General features: G+C 40.8%; 1 protein-coding gene across 2 annotated transcripts in view; it reads right to left on the minus strand.

The window, feature by feature from the left end:
• CFAP57 (cilia and flagella associated protein 57) overlaps window positions 1–14619 on the minus strand; it is an 87716-nt gene that overhangs the window by 42392 nt on the left and 30705 nt on the right. For both annotated transcript variants that reach the window (XM_054497056.2, XM_054497060.1), the window contains 2 exons: window positions 6581–6793; window positions 3597–3770 (listed from right to left, as the gene is read on the minus strand). In XM_054497056.2, coding sequence (XP_054353031.1) covers window positions 3597–3770; window positions 6581–6793 — 387 coding nt within the window. The remainder of the gene's footprint in view (window positions 1–3596; window positions 3771–6580; window positions 6794–14619) is intronic.

Consider the following 14619-nt stretch of genomic DNA (forward strand, 5'->3'; position numbering starts at 1 on the left):
TATTGAAAGGATACCTGCACCCCACCCCCCATATTTATTGTACCACCAATAGTAAAGATATGGAATCAACCTAAGCATCCATCAGTGGATGAATGAATAAAGAAAATGTGGTATATATACCCACTGAAATACTATTTGACCATAAAAATGAATGAAATAATGTTTTTGCAGCAACATGGATGGAACTGGAGGTCGTGAAGTTGAGTGAAATATGTCAGGTACAGAAAAACAAATATTGTATATTCTCATTCATATGTGAGAGCTAAAAAATGTTGACCCTAGTCTGGCATGATGGCATGTGCCTATAATCCCAGCTACTTAGGAGGCTGAGGTGGAAAAATCGCTTGAACCCAGAGATCATGCCATTGCACTCAAGCCTGGACGACAGAGTGAGACTCTGTCTCAAAAAAAAAAAAAAAATGTTGACCTCATAGAGGTAGAGAGTGGCATGATAGATACTAGGGAAGAGTGTATGGGTGGGTGGGGTGCTAAAGAGAGGATTGGTTAACAGATACCAACATTAGATAGAAGAAATCAGTTTTCTTTTCTTTTCTTTCCTTTTTTTTTTTTTTGAGAAAGAGTCTGCTGTGTTGCCCAGGCTAAGAGTGCAGTGGCACGATCTCCCGGCTCACTGCAATCTCTGCTTCTCAGGTTCAAGCAATTCTCCTGCCTCAGCCTGTCGAGTAACTGGGATTACAGGCATGCACCACCATGCCTGGCTAATTTTTTATATTTTTAGTAGAGACGGGGGTTTCACCATGTTGGCCAGGCTGGTCTCAAACTCCTGACCTCAAGTGATCTGGCTGCCTTGGCCTCCCAAAGTGTTGGGATTACAGGCATGACCCACGTGCTGAGTCAAAGAAGAAATAAGTTCTAATGTTTGATAGCAGAGTAAGGTGACTATAGTTAACAACAATGTATTGTATATTTTAAAATTGCTAGAAGAGAGGACTTGAAATGCTCCTAACACACAGAAATCATAAATATGCGAGATGGATGGAAACCCTAAATATCCTGACCTGATCATTACGCACTCTATGACTGTAACAAAATATCACAGGTACTTCATAATATGTACAAATACTATGTATCAATAAAAAAGCCATTTCCAGAAGGCCACATACAGTATAATTCCATATACAGTTCTCAAAATGACAAAGGTTATGGAAATAAGAACAAATTAGCGGTTGCCAGGGATTAAAGATGATAGTCAGGAGGAGTGGTATGACTCTGAAGGGCAGATGGAGATCTTTGTGGGAATGGAATGGTTCTATATTGTGATTGTAGTGGTGGTTACACAAACTGTGCATGTGAGAAATAATTCGGAACTACATATACACTGTGGACCATGTCAATTTTCTGGTTTGATATTTTGCTACAGTTCTAGAAAATGTAATTACTGGGGGAAACTGATTGAGGGATACATGGGAACTCTGTGCCATCTTTAAAATTTCCTCTAACCCTATAAGTATTTCAAGATAAAAAGTTAAAACAAAAGGATTAACTGTGAAAAATGTCTTCTCACAATCAGCAGTATGTGTCAAGAGTCTTGAGAATGGCAATACTCTTGAATTCAGGAATTCTCTCTCTAGGAATTTAGTGTTAGGAGAGAATCAGAGATGCGCATATAAATTTGTAAACTGGGCTGTTCACTATAGATCATAAGATAATTTAAATGCCTAATTGCAAGAGAAGAGTTAGTAAGTTACAGTCCATCGTAGGATAGGATATTTGTGTAGCTACTAAAATCATGCTTCTGAGGAATATTTAATTCTTACAGTAGTGTGAAGTTAAAAACTAGCAGGCCATGAGACTGGCCTCATAGTATGATCTTAATTTTATTTAAAACACACACACGTGGAAATGTAGAAGGAAATGCATCAAAGAAATGATACTATTACGAGGATTTTTTTTTTTTTTTTTTTTTTTTTTTTTTTTTTGAGACAGAACCTCGCTCTGTTGCCCAGGCTGGAGTGTAGTGGCGCCATCTTGGCTCACTGCAACCTCCGCCTCCCAGGTTCAAGCGATTCTCCTGCCTCAGTCTCCCCAGTAACTGGGACTACAGGTGCGTGCCACCACGCCCGGCTAATTTTTTGTATTTTTAGTAGAGACAGGGTTTCACTGTGTTAGCCAGGATGGTCTCTATCTCCTGACCTCATGATCTGCCCGCCTTGGGCTTCCAAAGTGCTAGGATTACAGGCGTGAGCCACTGCGCCTGGCAAGGATTTTTATTTTTAAAATAAACATGTATTGCTTCTATAATCAGAAAAATAAATACCTTATCCACAAAACTTAGCAGATCTGAAGGGAAGAGGTGGAATATGTTGTAGTAATTTACTTTGGACCCAAGGCCCAAGCTTGGTACAGAAATGTTCTGTTTTATAATGAGAAACCTTTTCTTAATACAGCTAGTGTTGCAGGTAAGTCACTAAGGAGTTTGGGACATAATTCAAAACCTCAGGTGCTGTGTCATTCAATCTGCAGAAAGAGAGAGTAAGGAAGAGGAGACACATACCTTCCCAGTGCCTGTTTTTCAGGGGGTCCAGTGTAGGTATAGACATTACTTTTTTTTTTTGCACTATGAATAACCTTTAATTTACTATTGGCTATGATTTCTTGGCACTCATTTCACATGCAAGATAATTATTTTTTATTTCATTTTTAAAATTGTGGTAAAATACATATTCTGTAAAATTTGCTATCTTAACAATTTTCAAGTGTACAGTTCATGTTACTAAATACATTTGTAATGTTGTGCAGCCATTGCCACCAACTACCCCCATAACCCTTTTGTCTTGTAAAACCAAAACTCTATACCTATGAAACAATCATTCCTCATTCCCCCTTCCTGCAGCCCCTGCCAACCACCACTCTGTCTTTACGATTCTGACTGCTCTAAGTATCTCCTAAAAGTGGGATCACACTGTACTTATCTTTTTGTGGTTGGCCTTATTTAATTTAGCATAACATCCTCAAGGTTCATCCATGTGGTAGCACATTGCAGAACTCCCTTCCTTTTTAGGCAGGATATTGTTCCGTTGTATAGATATACCATCTTTTGCTTATGCATTCGTCTGTCGATGGACACTTGGTTGCTTCCACATTTTGACTGTTGAACATAGATACTACTTTATGAGAAGGGTGGATGGAAGGACAATTTACAAATGTGTACTCATGGTATTGCCCCTGGGGTGGCCTTTTGTACCCTCAGGGAGAGGTAGGGGCCAATCTTCAGGGCTATGGCTCCTTTCAGTCTGGGGCATTCTCTGGAGGAGGAGGCAGCTGTGGTCAAGTGCAGCCCACACTCACGGCAGCTATGGCATCCACCAAACGGCCCCTTATTATGCATAATATTATGGTGAAAACGTTGTACATACATTTTTAGGTGTATCTCTGATGATTTCCTAGGCTAAATTCCTGGAAGTAGTTTAAACAAAGAGTATATTCATAGTCAATAGATGGTGACTCAATGAATGATGGATGAATAAATACGAGAGAAGAAGGAGAGAGAAAAGACATTGGGAGGTTGAAGGGATGAACAAGGCATGTGGCAGGCAGGTGTGGGACTGGGTTCCTGGGGAGAGGGCCCCGCTCACCTTGGTGATAGGACCAGCATGGGCCTGGTACTCATTGAATTCCTTCTGCAGAGGCAGAGGGTACTTCATGGCACGAATGGTTCCCACCGAGGTGCCCACAAACATCATGCGTCCAGAATGCGAGATGACAATGGCAGTGTAGGTGACGTCAAACGCCGATATCTCTCGAAGGATCTGGGACACAGGCAGCTCTGCTCAGTGTGAGGGGTTGAGCTGTGGCCCCCACGTCCCAGTGCCATTCTCTCTTACCCTCTGCTCTAACAGATCCCTAGGGGCTTGTCTTTAAAAAATGCTTTTTCTATCCCTTTTGGCATCTGGAAGAGTGCCTAGCACAAAAAAAGGCGCAAACTAGATATTCCTTGTTGTGTTGCTGGTAAATAACCAGTTTCATGAGTTAGGAATAATACTAATAGAGAGAGATATTCATATAGCACTTACTATGTGCCAAGCACTGTTCTGTGTCTTCTCCATGTTGCAACTCATTCAATCCTCACGAAACCCTCTGAGGCAGTTACTGTTATCCCTAGTCTACAGATGACGGTCCATCTGTGTGAAAGGCACTTGCTTCAACTCATGTACCTGGGCGGGCTCCAGTCTCTGCTTTGACTGCTATGCATGGGTGCATTTCAAAATGAGAATGGGCTATTGCTCATAAATGCATTCAGCAAGCATTTATTAATGCTCATTACATAAGCAAAACCATATATTAGTCTCCCCTTATCCTTGAGGGATATGTTCCAAGATCCCCAGTGGTGCCTGAAACCACAGATAGTACTGAACCCTATATATACTATGGTTTTCTCCTATACGTACATAACTACGATATGGTTTAATTTATAAATTAGGTCCAGTAAGAGATAAAAATACCTAATAATAAAATAGAATAGTTATAAGAATACTGCATAAAAGCTGTGTGAATGTGGTTTCTCTCTCTCAAAATATCTTACTCACAGTATGGTACTCACCTGTTTTTGGACCTTGGTTGACCACAGGTAACTGAAACTGTGGATAAGGTGGGACTACTGTACTATCAGAGCGCCCCTTCATTCCATCACTCATTCATGCATTCATCTACCCACCCACCTACACACATATTTTTTTTCTTTTATTATTATTATTATACTTTAAGTTCTAGGGTACATGTGCACAACATGCAGGTTTGTTACATACGTATACATGTGCCATGTTGGTGTGCTGTACCCATTAACTTGTCATTTACATTAGGTATATCTCCTAATGCTATCCCTCCCTGCTCCCCCCATCCCACGACAGGCCCCGTTGTGTGGTGTTCCCCACCCTGTGTCCAAGTGCTCTCATTGTTCAATTCCCACCAGTGAGTGAGAACATGCGGTGTTTGGTTTTCTGTCCTTGCGATAGTTTGCTCAGAATGATGGTTTCCAGCTTCATCCATATCCCTACAAAGGACATGAACTCATCCTTTTTTATGGCTGCATAGTATTCCATGGTGTATATGCACCACATTTTCTTAATCCAGTCTATCATTGATTTGGGTTGGTTCCAAGTCTTTGCTATTGTGAATAGTGCCACAGTAAACATATGTGTGCATATGTCTTTATTGCAGCATGATTTATAATCCTTTGGGTATATACCCAGTAATGGGATGGCTGGGTCAAATGGTATTTCTAGTTCTAGATCCTTGAGGAATCACCACACTGTCTTCCACAATGGTTGAACTAGTTTACAGTCCCACCAACAGTGTAAAACTGTTCCTGTTTCTCCACATCCTCTCCAGCACCTGTTGTTTCCTGACTTTTTAATGATCGCCATTCTAACTGGTGTGGTGTGAGATGGTACCTCATTGTGGTTTTGATTTGCATTTCTCTGATGGCCAGTGATGATGAGCATTTTTTCATGCCTACACACACATTTATTGAATGCTGTGCACCACACAATGTGCCAGCTAGTAGGGCTGCCAAGAGGAGCAAAACATGGCCCTGCCCTAAAGGGGCTTTATTCTGGCACAGCACTGATAGCTGCCATTGAATTAGGACCGGGCTACTCGGGGGTACACAGGAGAGTCACCATACTGTCAGCTGTGTTCCAGCCACGGGGAGACCTGCCTTGGGCTAGCTTGCTGCCGTGGTATCTACGCACTTTCCCAGGCATCAGTCACAGGAAAAGTGGGAGGAGCCAGCTGGAGGAGCGCACAGGCCATGTTTGTATGACTCATCCTTGCTGAGCTCCTCTGTTTTCCCTTCACTATTTGGAGCCCAATGTAACTGTACAGTTTCAGAGTTTGGGGATTTCAAAAGAATACAGTGGCAAGCCTAGGTGAGAGCAGCTAACTGCACAGTCATGCATCGCTTGATATGGGATACATGGTTAGGCTATTTTGTCACGCAAACATCACGGAATGTATTTACACAAACCTAGCTGCGACAGCCTACTATACACCTAGGCTATGTGGTAGAGCCTACTGCTCCGAGGCTACAAACCTGAACAGCATGTGACTATGCTGAATACTGTAGGCAACTGTGACACAATGGAAAATATCTGTGTATCTAAACAGAAAAGGTACAGTGAACATTTGGCATTATAATCTTATGGCATTACAATCTTGCAGCCCATGTGGTCCATCACTGGTGTTACTCAGTGCATACTGTAGTTAGGTTTTTACCCCAGGAACGTAAGTGCAGACCAAGGATAAGAGTACAGTTTAGAGATGACATGACCTCCATGCCTGGAAGGTGGGAGAGAAGTTACAGACAGCAAGTAAAACAGAAATGAAAAAAGAGCTCCGCAATTTACAATTTCACCCAGTCAGGAAGGAAACTGGGCAGAAAATTCAGGAAGTGACGATAACTGAGCTAATCCAAAAGGAATGAGGAGCCTGATGTTATCTTGGGAAGAAGGGGCCCTGTATGCAGAGGCCCTCATTCCGTGCATACTTTGTGCTGTAAGCACGGGAGGCTGTCCCTGCAGATCCGTGCACCAGCCCAGAGGCGGGGCAGGGGCAGACTCACCAAGGAATCCGCAATCTCCTTGAGGGTGTGGTCTGATCCAACAGCAAAGATAATTTTGGCATCGGGGGAGACAGTAACACAGTTGTAGCTGCAAGACTTGAGCACACATTCTGTCTCTCTTTTTCCTGTGGACAGATTCCATTCATACACAGCACCATCTGTGCCACCAGAAATCAGTTTGCTATCATCTGCGTTCCACACAATTGAGCGAATCTGCAGGAGAGGAAGACATATCCAGTGAAGAGTGTACACACACTTACACCCTAACACAGAAAAGGGTGCAAACTCCTCAGGTGCTCCACTAGACTGAGCAGAACGTCCTTTCCTGCCGTAGGCCCTTCTGTTAGCACAAAACATAGCTTCTTGTGAACATTCACATTCTGTTTTCTATGACGCTTGCAAATTACTGAAGGTGAAACACTCCCATTTCTTTTTCACTTTATGAACGTAAAGACTGAATCGTACAGGTTTCTTAAGGCTAGAACCAACCAATTATTGCTGTTTTTTCAAAACATTTTTGACGTAATTATATATTCACAGAAACTTGCAAAAATAGCACAGAGAGTGGACTTCTGGAATGGCATGGTAAGGACCTCAACTTGACCTTCTCTCTGACAATGTAGGTTAACTGGTAAATATGATAAAAATAATCATTTAAAGTCTTTAGAAGGCTGGGTGCAGTGGATCACATCTGTAGTCCCAACACTTTGGGAGGCTGAGGTGGGAGGATCACTTGAGCCCAGCAGTTTGAGAATAGCCTGGGTAACATAGTGAAACCCTGTCTTTATAAAAATAAAAATAATAAGCTGGGCATGGTGGCATGTGCTTGAGGCAGGAAGATGGTTTGAACTGGGGATGCTGAGGCTGCAGTGAGCTGTGAGTGTACCACTGCACTGTACTCTGCCTCAGTGACAGAGTGAGACCCTGTCTAAAATAAAATAAATAAAATGTCTCTGGAAATTGTCCTCAGGGAATACAGCAAATGGAAAAACATTCATTCAAGAAAATCTACTCAATCCCAGTAAGAACAGAGTCTGCTGCATTTAAGCCATGACTCTCTCTGTTACGGCCTCAGCTCCAGAAACTTCACTGCTGTGCACTCTGGGCAGGTGTGGCCAAGATAAGGACTCCCTCTCCCCATAGCTCCCGGTCATGGGCTATGGTTTCAGTCTGGAAAGGGAAACTGCTGGGATTTCTTATTCTTACCCCAGATCTATGTTGCAGAAGCTCTATTCCAAGCAGGTGTGGCCAAGAGGGCTCAGACTCTCTTCCCCCCGGCCCATTCTCACTTGGAGTGGAAGAAACTCCACTCCAAGCTCAGCATACTGAGAATAACTGTGCCCTAATGATTCCTGACCCAGTTTGCTCATAGAGTGAAAGTTCCAAGCCATGAAGGGCAAGCCAAAAAGACGAGGGGCTTACACATGTACACACATACACACGTGCACGCACACACATGCACACACCTCAAGTGTCACTCACAGAAGTGAGGATGTTACTCCTGGAAAAGCAGGTCCCCGCCCCAGCTCTGGTGCAGTGGAGCAAAGGTTCTGTCCGTGGGAAAGTCAGGTGCTAAGACAGGGAGCTCTACAGCTCTGCTTGAGGGGGCTGACTTTATTTGGAATAGAACACGGAAAAGTCCATGCCTATGGGCATTGTCTAAAACAGTGGAGATCTTGGTGGAAAGTGATTAAGAGGAGGCTGATAACTCCAGGATGTAAGCAAAATGATATAGAGGAGTGGAATTTTGATAGAACAAGGGAAAGGGACAGTGAAGAAGAGTCCTTCAGGGATAACAGACAACTCTAGGGTCTGGAAGGTCTTGTGTATGTGCTAGGCTGTACTGATTCAGGTGCAGTCAGAGTGGGATATGGGGAAAACTTGAAAGCATCTCCTAAGCTACACAAAGACCCGTTAACATAGGGCAGAGTCTCTGGCACAATCGGCCTACCAAACAAAACAGTCTACCAAATGCTGAACATTAACCTCTCCCGACCCAGGGGCATCTCCTAGAAAGCCAGGCTTAAAAATGAAATCATATTCATCCCTTGCAGCCTGGAAGACTCTGTGCATACCCAAGGCTGTACCCTCTTATGTACAATCAGAGAGGGGACATCCAAACTACCAGTCTCTGGCCGAACATGATGCAAAAGCCGTCACTCTCTGAATTGTGATAGCATTTTCCAAGCCACACATAAATCTGGTAGTAAAAGGTAAAAACCTAATTGTCTAAGGGGGTTTATGCACAATCTATAACTAATAAGCAGCTTAGGCAACTCATGGGCAACCCTAGGTAGCCAGGCTAAAAGAAAAGATGAAAAATATCTGAGTAGTGATATAAGACACTGCACACTATAGGGGAAACAGACTTTACAGAATTAGCTCAGCCAAGTCACGAAACAGATAATCAGCCAACCAACCAACAACAACGCCCTGGGGGGACACATATCCAGAATTGCTACAAAATATTGTCTAAAATATTCAGCCAACAAAAAATTGAAACATAAACAAACAAACAAAAAGAGTATAACCAATAAGAAAAAGAAAGAAAGAAAGCATTCAGGCAATAGAAATTACCTTTGAAGGGGCCCAGATGGTAGATTTTGCAGACAAAGACTTCAAAGTAGCTAACACAAATAAATTCAATTAACTAAAGGAAACTATGCTTAAATAATTAAAGGAAGGTAGGATGACAAGCCTCATCAAATAAAGAATATAATAAGAAAACAGAAATTAGTTTAAAAATCAAATGGAAATTCTGGAGTTGAAAAATACAATAACCAAAACGAAAAATTCACTAGAAGGCTCAACAGTAGATTTGAGCTGGCAAACTTGAAATAGCTCAATAGAGATTGTGCAATTGCAAGAACAGAGAGAAACACTAATCAAGAAAAATTAACATTAACAGAGTTTCAGAGAAATGTGGGCATCCATTAAATGCACCCACATATGTATACTGTAATGAGAGCACTAGGAGAAGAGAGAAAAACAACAAATATTCAAATAAATAATGCTGAAAAATCTCAAATTTGTTGAAAAACATTAACCTGCACATCCAAGAAGTACAATAAACTCCAAGTAGGATAAATGCAAAGAAATCTAGATCCAGACACATCAAGAACAAAATGTTGAAAGCCAAAGATAAGAAAATCTTGAAAGCTGGCCGGGCACAGTGGCTCACACCTGTAATCCCAGCACTTTGGGAGGCCGAGGCAGGTGGATCATGAGGTCAAGAGATCAAGACCATCCTGGCCAAAATGGTGAAACCCCGTCTCTACTAAAAATACAAAAATTAGCTGGGCATCGTGGCACACACCTGTAGTCTCAGCTACTCAGGAGGCTGAGGCAGGAGAATTGTTTGAACCCAGGAGGCAGAGGTTGCAGTGCGCTGAGATGGTGCCACTGCACTCCAGCCTGGTGACAGAGCAAGACTCCGTTCAAAAAAAAAAAAAAAAAATAATAATATATATATATATAAAGCCATAAGACAAAAATGATTAATCACATAATATCTAACTTCTCTCAGAAACAAAGGAGGCCAGAAGCAGTAGGAGACACATGCAAAGTACTGGAAGTAAGAAAAAAAACCTTACATCCAGCAAAACTGTATTTTTATATTTTAAATATGAAGATAAACATGAACATAAAGATATTCTCAGATAAATAAAAACTTATAAATTTTTTTTTTACTAGAAGATCTGCCTTCCAGGAAATAGTAAAGAAAGTCCTTCATGCTGAAAGCAGATAACCACAAACAGTAATGTGAATTCATACGAAAAAGGAAAATCAAACAAACAAAAGCACTGGTAGAGGTAATTATGTAGGTAATCAAGAGATAGTATAACTGCATATTGTACCTTCTTTATTCTCTAAGCTGATTTAAAAAGCAACTGCATATATATGCAAAATTACTATATATATTTAGAAGAGAGACTATTGTTTGGCTTATAACATGTAGAAATGTAATAAATAATGTATTTGACAATAACAGTACAAAGGTGATGAGTAGGAATAAAGCTTTATTGGGTTAAGAAAATGACATGGTAACTCAAATCCACAAAAAGAAATGAAAAGAACCAAAAGGGTAAATAAGAAGGTTTCGAAATTTATGCTTGCTCTCAGTCTTTTCTCTCAGCTTCTTTAAAAGACATAATAAGATTATATAAAGTAATAATTACAAACAATGTGTTGTTGGGCTTGTAACATATAAAGATGTAATGTGGATAACAACAGTACAACAAAGGGTAGGACTGAATGGAGCTATGTAAGAGTAAAGTTTCTATATTTCACTGGAACTAAGTCAGTAAATATTTGAAATCCATTTTCTTTCTTTCTTTTTTTTTTTTTTTTTTTTTGAGACGTAGTCTCACTCTGCCGCCCAGGCTGGAGTACAGTGGTGCGATCTCAGCTCACTGCAACCTCCACCTCCCCAGGTTCAGGCAATTCTCCTGCCTCAGCCTCTTGAGTAGCTGGGATTACAGGTGAGTGCCACCACACCTGGCTAATTTTTGTATTTTTAGTAGAGACGAGGTTTCACCATGTTGGCCAGGCTGGTCTTGAACTCCTGACCTCGTGATCCGCCCACCTCAGCCTCCCAAAGTGCTGGGATTACAGGCCTTTGAAGTCAATTTTTTTGGAGTTGGTTTTTCTTCTTTAACCTGTTAATATAGTGGATTATAATAATTTTCAAATGACAAACCAGCCTTGGATTACCAGAATAAGCCCCATTTGGCAGTGATGTGTATTTATTTTCATATATTGCTGGATTCAATATGTTAATACTTTGTTGAGGATTTTCAAGTCTATGTTTGTGAGGAATATTGATGTGTAGTTTTATTTTTTTGTACTGGTTTTGGTATCAGAGTCATACTGGCCACATAAAATGAGTTGGGATATTTCCTCTTCCATTTTCTGGAAGAGTCTGTATAGCATTGGTTTTGATTCCTTTCTAAATATATGTGTATACACTACACCTATTATCTATTTCTATATCTATCTCTGTGTATCAAAAACCATAAATTCACATTGACACCTCCAATTTCAATTCAACCACAAGGTTCACTGTTGCCTCTGCCCCTTTCCATATTTGTAACTCCCTTCTCCAATTGTGAAAGACCTACCTCCCATTATGTTTGATATGTTTGCTTATTTTTTCACTCTCCCTATGAATAACCAACCTCCCAACCCACTGGACACCTCTTTGTATATCTCCATGACTCCTACCCTGTCAGCCATATCTTTAGCTCCTTTGTCAGCCCCATCCCCACCTCTTAAATGGCATTTTCTAATTGTTTGTTATTATTCCATAAAAATGCACTTTAAAAAATATAGTGAACTTATTTCCAACAATATTCCTAGATTCCTAATTTTATTAGTTTATCTGAACATTCTTTGAATTTTCTGCATACCCAATAATGTTGTCTGTAATAGTTTTATTTCTTCATTTCTAAACTTTATACCTTTTATTTCCTTTTCTTGCTTTATTGCACTGGTTAGGACTCAGTAAAAGGCTCACAGAAGGCATCATGCTTGTTTTTACCTCAGAGGGATCCTTTCATAATTTCATGATTAAGTATACTATTTGTTGTAGGTTTTCTGTAAATATCTCATATAAGATTTAGGAAGTTCCCCATTATCTCTAATTTGTTAAATGCTTTTTAAAAACATCATGAATATGACTAGACTTTGTTCTTAAAAATTTTTTTAAATTATGAATAAATGTTAAATTTTTGTCAATTTTTATTGTATCTGCATTTATAGAGGTAAGCATATGATTATTCTTCATTATTATGTTAATGTGGTAAAGTACATTAACTGACTTCAAAACTGAAAACAACTTTGCATTCCTGGAATAAGCCAAACTTGGTCATGTTGTATTATCTTTTTAATATGTTGCTGGATTGGTCTGATAATATTTTGTTTAGGACTTTTCTATCTGTGTTCATGAAAAAGACTAGCTTATTTTTTTTTCCTTGTGGTGTCTTTGACAGACTTTGGTATCACAATTATTTTGGTCTCATAGAACATAACTGGAAAGTATTCCTTCTTTTTCCAGTTCTCTAGAAGAGTTTTTTTCAAGATTAGTGATAGTGTTATTTTTTTTTCCTTAAATGTTGATAAAATTCCCCAGTGATTAAGATCTGGGCCTAGAGTTTTCTTTGTAGAAAGGTTTTAAGTTACAGATTCTTCTTGTTTTGTTTTGTTTTGAGACAGAGTCTCACTCTGTTGCCCAGGCTGGACTGCAGTGGCGCAATCTCGCTCACTGCAAGCTCCATCCCCCGGGTTCATGCCATTCTCCTGCCTCAGCCTCCCGAGTAGCTGGGACTACAGGTGCCCGCCACCATGCTCGGCTAATATTTCGTATTTTTAGTAGAGACAGAGTTTCACCGTGTTATCCAGGATGATCTCCATCTCCTGACCTCGTGATCCGCCCACCTCAGCCTCCCAAAGTGCTGGGATTACAGGTGTGAGCCACTGCGCCTGGCCTACAGATTCAATTTTTATAGGAATTTGTCAGTTTCATCTATATATTAAAATTTATTTGCTTAAAGTTCATGATATCCTTTCAATTTTTTTCATTTTGTTTTTTTTTGAGGTAGGGTCTCACTCTGTCACCCAAGGTAGAGTGCAGTGGCGTAATCTTGGCTCACTGCAACCTCCGCCTCCCAGGTTCAAGCGATCCTCTTGTCTCAGCCTCCTGAGTAGCTGGGATTACAGGTGTGTGCCACCACACCCAGCTGATTTTTGTAGTTTTAGTAGAGATGAAGTTTCACCATGTTGGCCAGGCGGGTCTTGAACTCCCGATCTCAAGGGATCCGCCTGCCTCAGCCTCCCAAAGTGCTGAGATTACAGGAGTGAGTGACTGCGCCTGGCCCCCTTTCAGATCTTTTTAATGTCCATAGGACCTTTAGTGATATCCCCTTTTTAATCCTCATATTGGTTGTTGGTATCTCCACACTCTTAATTTTTTCTTGATCAGTCATGCCAAGGGTTTGTCTATTTCGTGTCTTCAAAGCAAATTTTGGCTTTGATGATCTTTTGTCTGTTTTCTATTTTATTAACTTCTGCTCTTATCTTTATTTCCTGCCTTTTATTTGAATTTAATTTGCTGTTCTTTTTCTAACTTCTTGAGATGGATGCTTATGTATCTTTTTTCATTTCTAACACAGTATATGTATTTAAGGTTATACATTTCCCTGTATGTATAGCTTTAGCTACATCCTGTATCTGTATTTGTAAAAAATGTTACACATGTAATTCTAACATATATCCCTAATTAGAGACCAGTGTTTTAAGTACTTGTAAAGTGATGAAACAAATGGCTCTTTTCCTGGACTGGTGAGCTTGGGCATCAGAATCACTTTCTGTACTTTCATCTGCATCTCCACAGTCACTAATTATATTGTTGAAGCTGAGGAGGCTCAGCAGCTCTCATTAATAATGTTTGTGGGCCAGGCGCAGTGGCTCATTCCTGTAATCCCAGGACTTTGGGAGGCCAAGGTGGGCGGATCACCTGAGGTCAGTAGTTCAAGACCAGCCTGACCAACATGGAGAAACCCTGTCTCTATTAAAAATACAAAATTACCCGGGCGTGGTGTTGCACGCCTGTAATCCCAGCTACTCAGGAGGCTGAGGCAGGAGAATCACTCGAACCCGGGAGGCGGAGGTTGCAGTGAGCCGAGATTGTGCCACTGCACTCCAGCCTGGGCAACAAGAGCGAAACTCTGTCTCAAAAAAAGAGTTTGTGTTACTTGGGAGGCTGAGGCAGGAGAATCGCTTGAACTCAGGAGGTGGAGGTTGCAGTGAGCCGAGATCGCGCCTCTGCACTCCAGCCTGGGTGACCGTCTCAAAAACAAACAAAAATGCTTGTGTTTACATAGCACTTTCACTTTCCACACATTTTTACTTTTCCTTCCAATGACCTGTTATTTGCTAAAGTCAATGGTCAGTTTTGGACTTTACATGACCTCCCTCTGACATCTAGTACCACTGACCACTTCAACCTTTCAGAAATTGTTTAGTTCCTTGGCTTCTTTGAG

The sequence above is a fragment of the Pongo pygmaeus genome, chromosome 1, assembly GCF_028885625.2.
Source record: "Pongo pygmaeus isolate AG05252 chromosome 1, NHGRI_mPonPyg2-v2.0_pri, whole genome shotgun sequence".
NCBI classification, from domain to species: domain Eukaryota; kingdom Metazoa; phylum Chordata; class Mammalia; order Primates; family Hominidae; genus Pongo; species Pongo pygmaeus.